The sequence below is a fragment of the Solenopsis invicta genome, chromosome 10, assembly GCF_016802725.1.
Source record: "Solenopsis invicta isolate M01_SB chromosome 10, UNIL_Sinv_3.0, whole genome shotgun sequence".
NCBI lineage: Eukaryota > Metazoa > Arthropoda > Insecta > Hymenoptera > Formicidae > Solenopsis > Solenopsis invicta.
Window position 1 is genome coordinate 2721119 of NC_052673.1, and position 11890 is coordinate 2733008.

The 11890-nt window shown below is 41.3% G+C and overlaps 1 protein-coding gene across 1 annotated transcript; it reads right to left on the reverse strand.

Moving 5' to 3' along the window:
• Positions 1-926: 926 nt before the first annotated feature.
• On the reverse strand, positions 927-9584 carry LOC113005957. Its single transcript, XM_039453977.1, has 5 exons — positions 6690-9584; positions 4458-6581; positions 2922-3050; positions 2607-2730; positions 927-997 (listed from the first exon to the last, which is right to left on the reverse strand). The coding sequence occupies exons 1-5, from the start codon at positions 9582-9584 to the stop codon at positions 927-929; spliced, it is 5343 nt and encodes a 1780-aa protein (XP_039309911.1).
• Positions 9585-11890: the final 2306 nt, after the last annotated feature.

Here is an 11890-nt window from a genome sequence, read left to right on the forward strand (position 1 = left end):
GTGGGGCAACATGTGACCGTTCCCATGAGCATCATGGCCGTATACAATGTGTATACATGTAGTTGATAGCTTAAGGTGACAGGTTTCCTAACCTATCGCGTGGACAACCGTGCACGCTCGTGTCTCTCTCTCGTTTCGTTTCGCTACTTTCGCGAAAAGCGCGCTGCGTGAGCTACAGTCGTTAGTGCCGGTTGATGGTACGTCCTCGTGATCTCTCGACGAGGACAGCACACTTCGAGGACGCTTTCGAGAACAGCACGTGGTGTGTTAGTGGTGGATGGAAGTGGTGGTCGACGACGGCGGCGGCGATTCAAATGTTGACGACGAGGTGATACCCGAGATCTCGTGAAGGGGTCTTCGTCATTGTCCTGCGTCCTCGAAGAGGACGTTCATCAATATCGAAGATGAGTTACACATCAACAATTGATTATTATTAACATTGTTGCTTGCTTTAGTTCTCGTATATGTTGTAAAAAATTTTGTAAGAGAGAGAGAGAGAGAGAGAGAGAGAAAGAGAGTTTTATTATTTATTATTTTATTACCTCTCAAAGGATTACGCTAAAATTGCCTCGATTCATTAAACATTACATTTTATAAAGTTTGCAATCTGATATTTAAATATTATTATTTATTACACACTTCAATGCGCTTTGATCACTTATGACATAAGTAAAATCTTTAATTAAGAGATTTAGCAATAAAAGGAAGGTAGTCGACTCAGCATTTCATGATTAAAAACATAATAATCGACTACCTTCCTTTTATTGCTAATGCTGTTAATTGAAATTTTAACCTATATGTGCTAAAAGTGAAATCACTGAGATGAGATTGAAAACTCAGTGAAATGTAATGTTTAATGAAAAATCATTGCTTCAACGATGAGTATCTGTTCTTTTCTGTTTTTGCAGTGATGTTGCGTTTAATGTTTATATCTTTGCACCGCCATTCAGTCCCAACACCCCAGCAGTATTCTTCACGCAGAGTTTATTGATTATTGCTGAAAATCATTTTGGATTGATTTATGATGAGCATTCATTGAATATTACAACTCAACGGGCCAAAAGTGTGATTCACGATTTCAATATTAGGATTAGGAATTGCAACGACACTGGAACGTGAAGCCCACACTACCTTCTCATTCCCATGAGATATAGAGTATCTTTTCGTAATAACTAGCGAGCCAACAATTTACAGCTTTATTTAGAAAACTTTTATTTTGTGAGTATTTGTAAAGCTTTTGTAATCACTAAATCTAAAGAAATATAATATTAATTAAATTTATACGTGAATAAGAACTTTTAAAAAATAATACTACATTTAAATTAGTATTATAAACAACTTCTCAATTTTTTAAATTCAATATTTATCAATATCATAAAGATACTTTTATATAACAATTAATTTTTTATGGTAAATTTTTTCATTAATAAAAGAAATATATATAATATATAAAGTTATATACAGAGGTAAAGGAAAAAAGTTACATATTTATACTTTAAATAAAATTAAGCGACTTAGAGATAATTGAAAACTGTTCGTTCAAATTCTCGAAAAGTAAAAGTAGATATTTTATTATAATTATATTACAATATATTTTATATTTTAACGACTTGTGTCTTGCGGTATATTTATTTTATATAATACTTTAAATAAAATAAATTTAGATAATTAAAAACTGCTCGTTCATACTTTATTATTATTTCCTACGATCTCTACACTTACTCTCAGCCAATCAGAGCTCAGTAAAAATATGAAAATTAGTGCGATTGATTTTTACACGCCGTTATAGACACTCGGACATAAGAACGTCTTAATTCTATAGTCTACGTCTAATGTTTTCTCCTTAATTAATTCAATACTACTACTGCCATTGTAGAATGATCCTAATAAGAGATATGAACGCTTTCGAACGCTTGCTGTGTGAAGACGGAATGAGATAGGAGGTTCGGACCAGTAAAAAAGTTTGAAATCTCTTTCTATTATTTATCTATCAATTTTATTTATTTTTATCAAGAGGTTATTATATAGTTTGCATTTATCATAATATTTGGTTAGCAACAAGAAAAGGTAAAATTTTGACGTCCTCCTTCTCCTCCTCCTCTACCACCTCCTCTTCCTTGTTCTCTACGCCCTCTTTCCCGTCCTCCACCCCACTGCCGACGGAATGAGATAGGAGGTTCGGACCAGGATGTAAAAAAGTTTGAAATCTCTTTCGATTATTTATCTATCAATTTTATTTATTTTTATCAAGAGGTCATTATATAGTTTGCATTTATCATAATATTTGGTTAGCAACAATAAAAGGTAAAATTTTGACATCCCTCCTCCTCCTCCTCCTCCTCTACCACCTTCTCTTCTTCGTTCTTCACGCCCTTTTCCCCGTCCTCCATCCCACTGCCGACGGAATAAGATAGGAGGTTCGGACCAGGATGTAAAAAAGTTTGAAATCTCTTTCGATTATTTATCTATCAATTTTATTTTTATCAAAAGGTTATTATAGTTTACATTTAAAATCATATTTGGTTAGCAACAATTTTATCAAAAGGTTATTATAGTTAACATTTAAAATCAAATTTAGTTAGCAACAATAAAAAGTAAAATTTTGCTGTCCTCTTCCTCCTCCTCTACCACCTCCTCTTCCTCGGTATCCACGCCCTCTTCCTCGTCCTCCACCCCACTGCCACCTTCCTCTTCCTCTTCCTCGGCGTCGGCCCGCTCTTTCCCATCGAGCTGTAATTTTTAAAATAAAGAATAAATATTTATAAAAAATTTGATATTTATGTGTAAATAAAATTTAACATAGCACTGTATCACTTATCTTTTTTTCCCTCTCCGGTTGCGGCTAACGCCGGTTGCAACGATGGTTCGGACAGCAATGACGGGGGGGGCAGTGCCTGCGCCGGGACTGGCGCGGGCGGTACCTGGACCTGGACCGGAACTGGCGCGGGCGGTACCTGGACCGGAACTGGCGGCGGCGCCTGGACCGGAACTGGCGGCGGCTCCTGAACCAGAACTGGCGGCGCCTGCATATGTTCATATGCATTGGTGTACTGTTTGTATGGTATGTATCATTTATATTTATTTTAAAATGTATTAGGTTGGCAACTAAGTTCCCGCCGTTTATATATATATATACCTATATAAAAACGGCGGGAACTTAGTTGCCAACCTAATATTTGGTTCTTATTATTATATTGCAGCAAAGAAAATTTATTCCATAAAGCCAGCATAATGCATTCGTAAAATGGACAAATTTGAATGCCAAATATTTTCTGTATAAAAAACCATAGACAAAACCTACATATTATGAATCAACTGCATTTATTGACCACTATAAAATTGTATAACATATGTCTGAGAAGAGACAGCATATGTGTACAGTCATGTTCATTATAGTTGCGACACTTTTTCTTCGATGGTTTTTGGAATGTAGACTTGCTCATCGAGCGGCGAACGTAATTGGTTGGATGTACAAGTAAGAACCAATCACGTTCTCAGCTCTCGTTATAGTTGCGCGTTCAGAAACGCATCGAAGACAAAGTGTCGCAACTATAATGAACACGACTGATAAATTTAATTAAAACAGATTAATTTTTTATAAAAAAAAAACCTGAAATTGTAAAGTAGTCTAAAAATCCCGTACAAAGATCTCTTGCAATATTTTATTACATACTATAAAGTGTCTCATGTAGTATATTCAGGGTTGGGTAGTAACTAGTTAAAGAGTTAAAAGTTAATTAATGTTAGGAGTGCGCACTTAATCGTCGCGTAATTGAAGGATTTTGGACTGTGAGAATCGGAGCAATGAAATACACAAACCGTTAAAGTTCACAAATTGCTTTAATGCCACTTAGACACTACAGGCACAGTTTTAAAGGAAGTACTCTGAGATACTTGGTACACCGACAGACACGGTCGTGTGAGTTTAAAAATGAGATTAGAGATTTAATTAACCGGCAGTCATGGCCGTACGATTAGGAGTCTTGCGAATCTCTATCTGAGAGGCAAAAACGCCTGCTTCCGCTCGAGCGCTCCCGGACGCCCAGAGGGGGCTTGCGCAGGACACCGTCGTAAGGTGGTGCCCTCGCGTGATAAAGGATCGATATCGATCGCTCGCATGTAGCGGGTGACTCGCGTTCGCATATTACGCTGTTCCCAAACATGCCGCTCGCCTCGTACTGATAGTACGAAACGATGATGTACCCGGAGACCAAGCATCACGCTAAATAGAACTTAGTGTAGTAATATTAGTTGATAAAGCTAAACAATAATACAAATTAATAACGACGCAATGAACTGTGAATATAAAGATTAGTTACAACGCATGAGATAAACAAATTGAGATGCTATCGCCGCCCGCCATGGGAGCTCTACTGCGGCAACCCCGCATTAATTTCGATAGGAAGCTTGCATAGCCGGTTAACGGCACGCCTTCTTGTATTCGAAAGCATCCTTACATCCACTACCCTAACGAGACCTTGAGGGTCAGGATAGATTTTTACTACTCTCCCAAGCTCCCATTTCGTCGGCGGTAGCAACGGATTTTGAACTAATACTAGATCATCGACTTTCAAACTAGTCGATTTCTGACGCCACTTATAGAGCTGCTGTAACGTGTGGAGATAATCTCGCGACCATATCCGCCAAAACTGCTCGTGCATCCGCTGTACACGCTGCCAACGATTGAGTCGCGTTTCCTTCAAATCCAATACGGACTCCTCAGGCGTCGCAATCAGCGAGGTACCTATTAAGAAATGGGCAGGAGTCAAAGGTGAGAGATCGGAGGGATCATCGGACAAGGGAGCTATAGGTCTAGAATTTAGACATGACTCCACTTGTGTTAGTAATGTAGTGAACTCCTCATTTGAAAGCGTGTGAGCACCAATTACACGCCGTAAATGGTGCTTAACGGACTTTACGCCCGCTTCCCACATTCCTCCAAAATGTGGGGCGGAGGGCGGTATAAATCTCCAAGTGATGCCGTCGGAGGCTAAATACGCGACGAGATCAGGATCACGCGACAGAGCTCTGAACGCATTGCGCAATTCCTTTTCGGCACCCTGAAAATTGGTTCCATTATCACTGAATAATGAGACCGGAAGACCCCTACGAGAGGTGAATCTTCTAAATGCGGCCAAAAACCCATCGCTGGTATAATCATTGGCCAGTTCCAAGTGTATGGCCCTAGTGGCCAAACAAACGAACACAACCACATAAGCCTTGGTCGTCCGCTGGCCACGTCCTACTATCGGAAGGACATGAAAAGGACCGGCATAGTCTACGCCGGTATGTTGAAACGGACGAGAAAGGTTTATTCGAACGTCCGGCAGATCACCCATTTGCTGCAATATCGGAATAGCTCTGTGGCGGACACAAACAACACACCTGTGAATGTGATGTTTTACAAGGTTTCTAGCATTTAGAATCCAGTACTGTTGGCGTAAAACTCCTAACGTCAACTGTGTCCCACCGTGAAGCGTTCGATCGTGTGCCTGCGCAACAATCAGCTCCGATATGCGATGCCTCGGTAGTATGATGGGATGTCTCTCATCGTAAGAGAGGGACGCCCGGCAGAGACGTCCCCCGACACGAAGGTTATCCTTCGTGTCCAAAAACGGGTTTAGATTTTTCAAGGGACTAGATTTAGACGGGCCCTCACCACGTTTTATTGCCTGGATCTCATTCGAAAAGTTAATCTTTTGTACGTACGCAATCCAAAAACTACGAGCCTGTCTGATAGCGTCACTCAACACATATAACGTACCTAATTGATCACTATCCGCCCTTCTAAGGCGCTGTCGAACCTTATGAACGAACAATAGGCAATAGGCCGTGATCCGCAACAACTTAGGCCAACTGGAAACTTGCTCGGAAAGATCCCACCCTGCCGCGCCCCGCTGAGCTAAATAAACTGGAACGCTACGTCGTTCCATGTTTCCGTCCGATCGAAGGGAGGAGGGCTGTTCCGACCACACAGTCGAGGGTGACTGCAGCCATTGAGGCCCACTCCACCACAACGAGTGCGACTTCAACTCCTGAACGCTGATGCCGCGCGACGCACAGTCTGCGGGATTTTCTTTAGACCCGACAAATAGCCACTGAGCTTGCGGTAAGCTTGTCTGGATTTCTGATACCCTATTGGATATGAAAGTCTTCCAGGTATTGGGGTGCTGCTTAATCCAAGCAAGTGTGATCATGGAATCTGACCAGCAGTATACTGGTACTGAACTTAACCTTAAAGTACTAACAATATTTTTAAGAAAACGAGCTAGTAAGGTAGCTGCACACAGCTCTAACCTGGGAACGCTAATTGTTTTAATAGGAGCGACCTTAGATTTACAGGCTAAGAGTGTTACTCCAAAGCTGCTTCGAGTGTGAATAATGCGAATGTATACAACGGCCGCATAGGCCCGTGTTGAAGCATCCGCAAATCCATGCAACTCGATACCCAGATCGGAGTTGCTTTGATTCGTCCACCTTGAGATTGAAATCTCTTTGAGATCTGTCAGACTGTGAGAATACTCAGTCCATCGTTCCTCTAGATCACTCGAGAGCGGGCTATCCCAATCAACCTTACGCAGCTATAGTTCCTGCATGAAAATTTTAGCGGTGATTACCACAGGGGTAATCCAACCCAGTGGATCAAAGAATCGCGAAATGGCGGATAGCACGCTACGTTTCGAGATCACCGAAAACTCCGGAATTTGTATCCTGAAATGGAATCGATCAAGTATAGGACTCCACGAAATTCCTAAAACCTTGAAGGAGGAGTCCTCGTCAAATTCGACACTATTGTCCTCCAGTCGATCCGACACTGGTATCTCCGACAACAATTCGTCATAGTTTGACGTCCATTTACGAAGGTGAAAACCTCCTTTCAATAACAAGGCATTCAACTGCTGACGTGTGGATTGTATGGCGGACACACTGTCTGCCCCAAACAACACGTCATCTACATAGATGGAATTATTGAGTATAGACACAGCCAGCGGGAATGCAGATCCCTCGTCCTCGCATAATTGTCGCAGGACGCGCATGGATAAATAAGGCGCCGAGGCGGTACCGTACGTGACGGTGATTAAACGGTAATGATGGATCGGCTGGCCTGAACTAGGACGCAACAATATCCTCTGAAAGTCAGTATCTAACGGATGAATCATAATTTGTCTAAACATCTTTGCGACGTCAGCGACGAAAGCGAAGCGATGAGTTCGCCAGCGCATAATGATAGAGCAAAGATCTGACTGCAGCTTAGGTCCAGTAAGCAACAGATCATTTAATGAATGCCCGTTGTCCATGGGACTCGAGGCGTTGAATACAACCCGTACAGGGGAAGTACTGCTACTCGCCTTCACCACTGGATGGTGAGGCAGATATAACGAATTATTATTAATGACCTCGTTCGGGTTTACACGGGTCATGTGACCCATTTGCTCATACTCAGAAAGAAAGCCACGATAGCTGGCAGACAATGCACTATCGCGAGCTGGACGTCGCTCTAACCTATCAAAGGCACCAGAAGCGACGTGAAAGGAGTGACCGACCTTATTCAAGTAATCGGTCCGAAAAGGTAAGCGAACCTGATAGCGTCCGCTTGGCAAACGAGAATGTGTAGATGCGAAGTGCCTTTCGCACTCGACTTCCTCTTCAGTGAGGGGATTAGAAACCGAGACTTCCTCTATCTCCCAAAACTGCCTCATCAGCGCATCCGTTCCAGGAGAAATAGAGCAGCGTAACGAGGACACCGACTGAGGGTTTCCTTCAGAAGTGTCGTTGCACGGGCCGAACACAACCCAGCCAAAGATAGTAGGTTTCGCCATGAGATCAGAGCTCGGTCCTCGGCGGGATCCATCCATTGTTACGGCCTTATAATAGTCAAGTCCTATCAGTAAATCGATAGGGTCATCACTGAATGGATCAGAATCCGCAAATTTTAAATTCTGCAAATGACGATGCGCAAGTAAATCAACAGGACTTCTTGGAGCATAAGAAGTAAGTACAGGGAGGATAAACGCGATCACTGTAACTGTAGTACTCGACTGTATACCCGCACTTAAATGGAGCTTAACTGCATGAGTAACGACCCCAGCCTGTAGATCACCCATGCCAGTGACAGTGTAATATACTTTAATACGCTTTGCTTTTAAGGCTTGAACAGCCCTTTCAGTGATAAATGTAGCCTCAGCGCCCGTATTAATCATGCCTCGAAGGTTTATACAACGAGCTCCATCAGTACGTACAAAGATTCGTGCAGTTGCGAGTAGTACAGTACCCTTGACCAGGAGGGAACGTGAAGGAGTTGTTACCCTTGCTGAAAGACTTGATTTAGAGGGGGCGTCATTTACTGTGTTTACACTGGATGTGCTCGCTATTGCAGGAGCACCAATTGTCGTTTGTCCCCCGCTGATATCGTCGTCATGCAGAAGCGTATGATGTTTGCGTTGGCAACGTGCACAGCGGCCCCGCGATTTACAGTCGCGCGGATAATGGCCTTTGGTCAAACAATTATAGCAGCAACGGTGCTGCCGCGCAACATTCTTTCTCTGCTCCGTGGATAAGGATTTAAACTGAGCGCATTGAAACAAAAGGTGCGAGTCCGCACAGTATAAACATTTAACATTAGAGATGGCAGCCGTCAACGACTTGGTGGCTGCTGAGCGATTTGTTTTACTATTATTTGAACTGCGAGTATCTCCCGCTGCATTCAGAGCCAGCATTCTGCCAACAAGAAATGTGCTCAGTTCGTTAAAGGAAGCTGGCTCTCGTTTATTGCCCAAGCTGATTTCCCACTCAGTGCGGGTATTCACATCAAGTTTCCTGGACAAGATGGCAACCACGAAATCATCGACGCAATTTCTCTCGAGACTACGTAATGCAAGGACCGCATCATTAATACTATCATGCACGCGTTTCAATTCGGAGACGGAATCAGCCTTCATCGGAGTAGCTTCTAGGATAGTATTCAGATAAGAAGAAACAATCACGCGGGTATTTTCGTACCGTTCTTTCACGGCTCCCCATGCTAGCTCATAATTCGCGTCGGTAACGGAAATATTTTTAATAACAATGCGAGCCTCGCCAGTCAGACTCGACTTTAAATAATGCAGACGCTGCACGTTTGTGAGGCCTTCATTTTTTATCACAATCGACTCAAAAATATCCCGAAAATTGACCCACTCCGTATACTGACCGGAAAACTTAGGAAGCTCTATTCGCGGCAACGGGATTGAGCTTGGCGGACCCGAGCTTAAATCTAAAGTACTACTTGCGGTTACATGAGCGGTAGGTCTCGTCAACCTCTCTAATACTTCGCTCAGATAGTCAGACGCTTCGTAGTAGTCCTCTGTCGCCTTCCGAAATTGCTCCTCACTGAAATACGGCCATTCATCTCGCTCCGCTGGCTTGACTGCCGCCTTGAGGTCCGCATGTAGCTTTTGGCACCGAGTCCACTGCTTCTCCAAAATGGACATCCGGTTCCGCGTGACGGATGTAGTAAAATTGTCTTGCCCCAACTTCTTGAAGTTGTCGACCGTCCTCGCAATCTGATAGAGAACGTCTTCTTGTTCTGCTAATAGCCGCTCCATAATGCTTGCGCAAATACGAGCAAGACAATATGTCTGACACGGGGACCCGTGTCGATCCACTCGGCCCTGGTACTCCTGGAGTAAACGCTGTAGCACGCCTGCCGAACTCGCTGATCACGTGCGCGCCATGCGGCGTTTTCCGACGCGCGGCACTGCTCACGCTCCGAAATTTGAAAGTCACGTGATAAGCAGAGCGCTTGATCGAGCTTGCATTGTTGATTGCCAATATGCACAAAGTCAGGTGCAACGCACCGACCCAAAGTCTGCGTGCGGTGCACTGTCTACACGCGTAGACGATAGAAATCGTTAATCACGTGTGTAGCACGTAGCGCGGTTCACGCGCCGTTCTAGGGAGTCACGTGATTCACAGAGCATTAGATCACGCCTGTGTACTGCTTTGTCGCTTGTACGCACTGGATATGATACACTGCACCTCTAGCACGCGTAAATTATCAAAGGTCAATGCACAAGAGTCATATGCACAGAGCACGCGTGAGCGGAACGGCTGCCAATCACGTTGCCGAATCTCGGCGATCACGTGATCACCAACTTTTCTATGCCGCAGTGAAACGGGCCGATAATTCACAAGTGTGATCGGATTGCGGTCCACAGTCTATCCGATTCTCAACAAATCCGGCTCGAAGGACCAAATTCTTTTGTTAGGAGTGCGCACTTAATCGTTGCGTAATTGAAGGATTTTGGACTGTGAGAATCGGAGCAATGAAATACACAAACCGTTAAAGTTCACAAATTGCTTTAATGCCACTTAGACACTACAGGCACAGTTTTAAAGGAAGTACTCTGAGATACTTGGTACACCGACAGACACGGTCGTGTGAGTTTAAAAATGAGATTAGAGATTTAATTAACCGGCAGTCATGGCCGTACGATTAGGAGTCTTGCGAATCTCTATCTGAGAGGCAAAAACGCCTGCTTCCGCTCGAGCGCTCCCGGACGCCCAGAGGGGGCTTGCGCAGGACACCGTCGTAAGGTGGTGCCCTCGCGTGATAAAGGATCGATATCGATCGTTTGCATGTAGCGGGTGACTCGCGTTCGCGTATTACGCTGTTCCCAAACAATTAATAAAGTTAAAAGTTAATAACTTCTAATTTAACTTAGTTCATTTTTAATGATTTAATTTTTAACTTTAACTAGTTATTTTTGAAACACATTAACTTGAATTCATTAACTTTTTTCCCAAGTTAAAAATTTATCTATGTATAAGAAAAAATTGTAAGAGAAAAATACATTTCCATATGAAAAATAAGATTTCTTTATTAGATTATATAAACTTAATTTGCAAATAAAATATTAAGTTTGTTTGTTGATCCATATTATTATTGTTTTGAGTAATTTAACTTTAAAAAATTACAATTTTGTAATTTAATATAAATAATGTTTTTCAAAATTAATTTCTAATTTAACTGAAGTTAATTTACCTTTAACGTAACTTTTAACTAGTTAGTTTTTTGTTCATGTAACTTTTAATGTAACTAAATTTATTTTATAAACCATTAACTCTAACTTAACTTAGTTAAAAAAATGTATTATCTTACCCAACCCTGAGTATATTAATTGCAAAATTATCTTTGTTAAAAAAAGGAAAAGCGCTATTTGTGTGTGTGCGCGCGCTTCAAATTTTTATGGTTTCTGCATAACTCAAATGGTACTATCTTTGTTTCAATAAAAAAATTTTCCTGTCAACCTATGCCGTATTATGTTTAACTTTGATCCTTTGCGTCACAGTGTAGCCCTGGGAGCTACATGTACCATCTAAGGTTATTAGATCAAAAATCAATTATTTCATGTATTCCTTTAGCATATTTGATATTGCTGGATTGCTAAAGTTTTCTTTAACTAATAAAATAAGTTTTAGAATAATTTTGAATAAATAATTTGTTAATAAATGAAATATTAAAGCGAAAAATTGCTGTTTTTATAAATTAATTTAACAAATTCAAAAATATTCTTCTATTATATATATTTAACAAAATATTTAACGAAAAATCAATATTTTGTCCTGAGGGATTGAACCTGAAACCTCCAGCATACTAGTCATGTATTTTTCCATTCTAACACTTATCAATTATGTATAATTGCCATTATAGGTGAGAAATACATAATAAAAAGTATAAAGTTTTATAGAACAAGTTTCTGATTAATTATGTTATCATACAAGAATTCTACATAGTAAAATAAGAAATAAAACATCTAAAATTTTTCACTAAAATGCAATGCAAGAAATCTCGTTATATTTTAAAATATCTAATTAGTATTAATATTTTCAATTTAAAATAATGTAATTT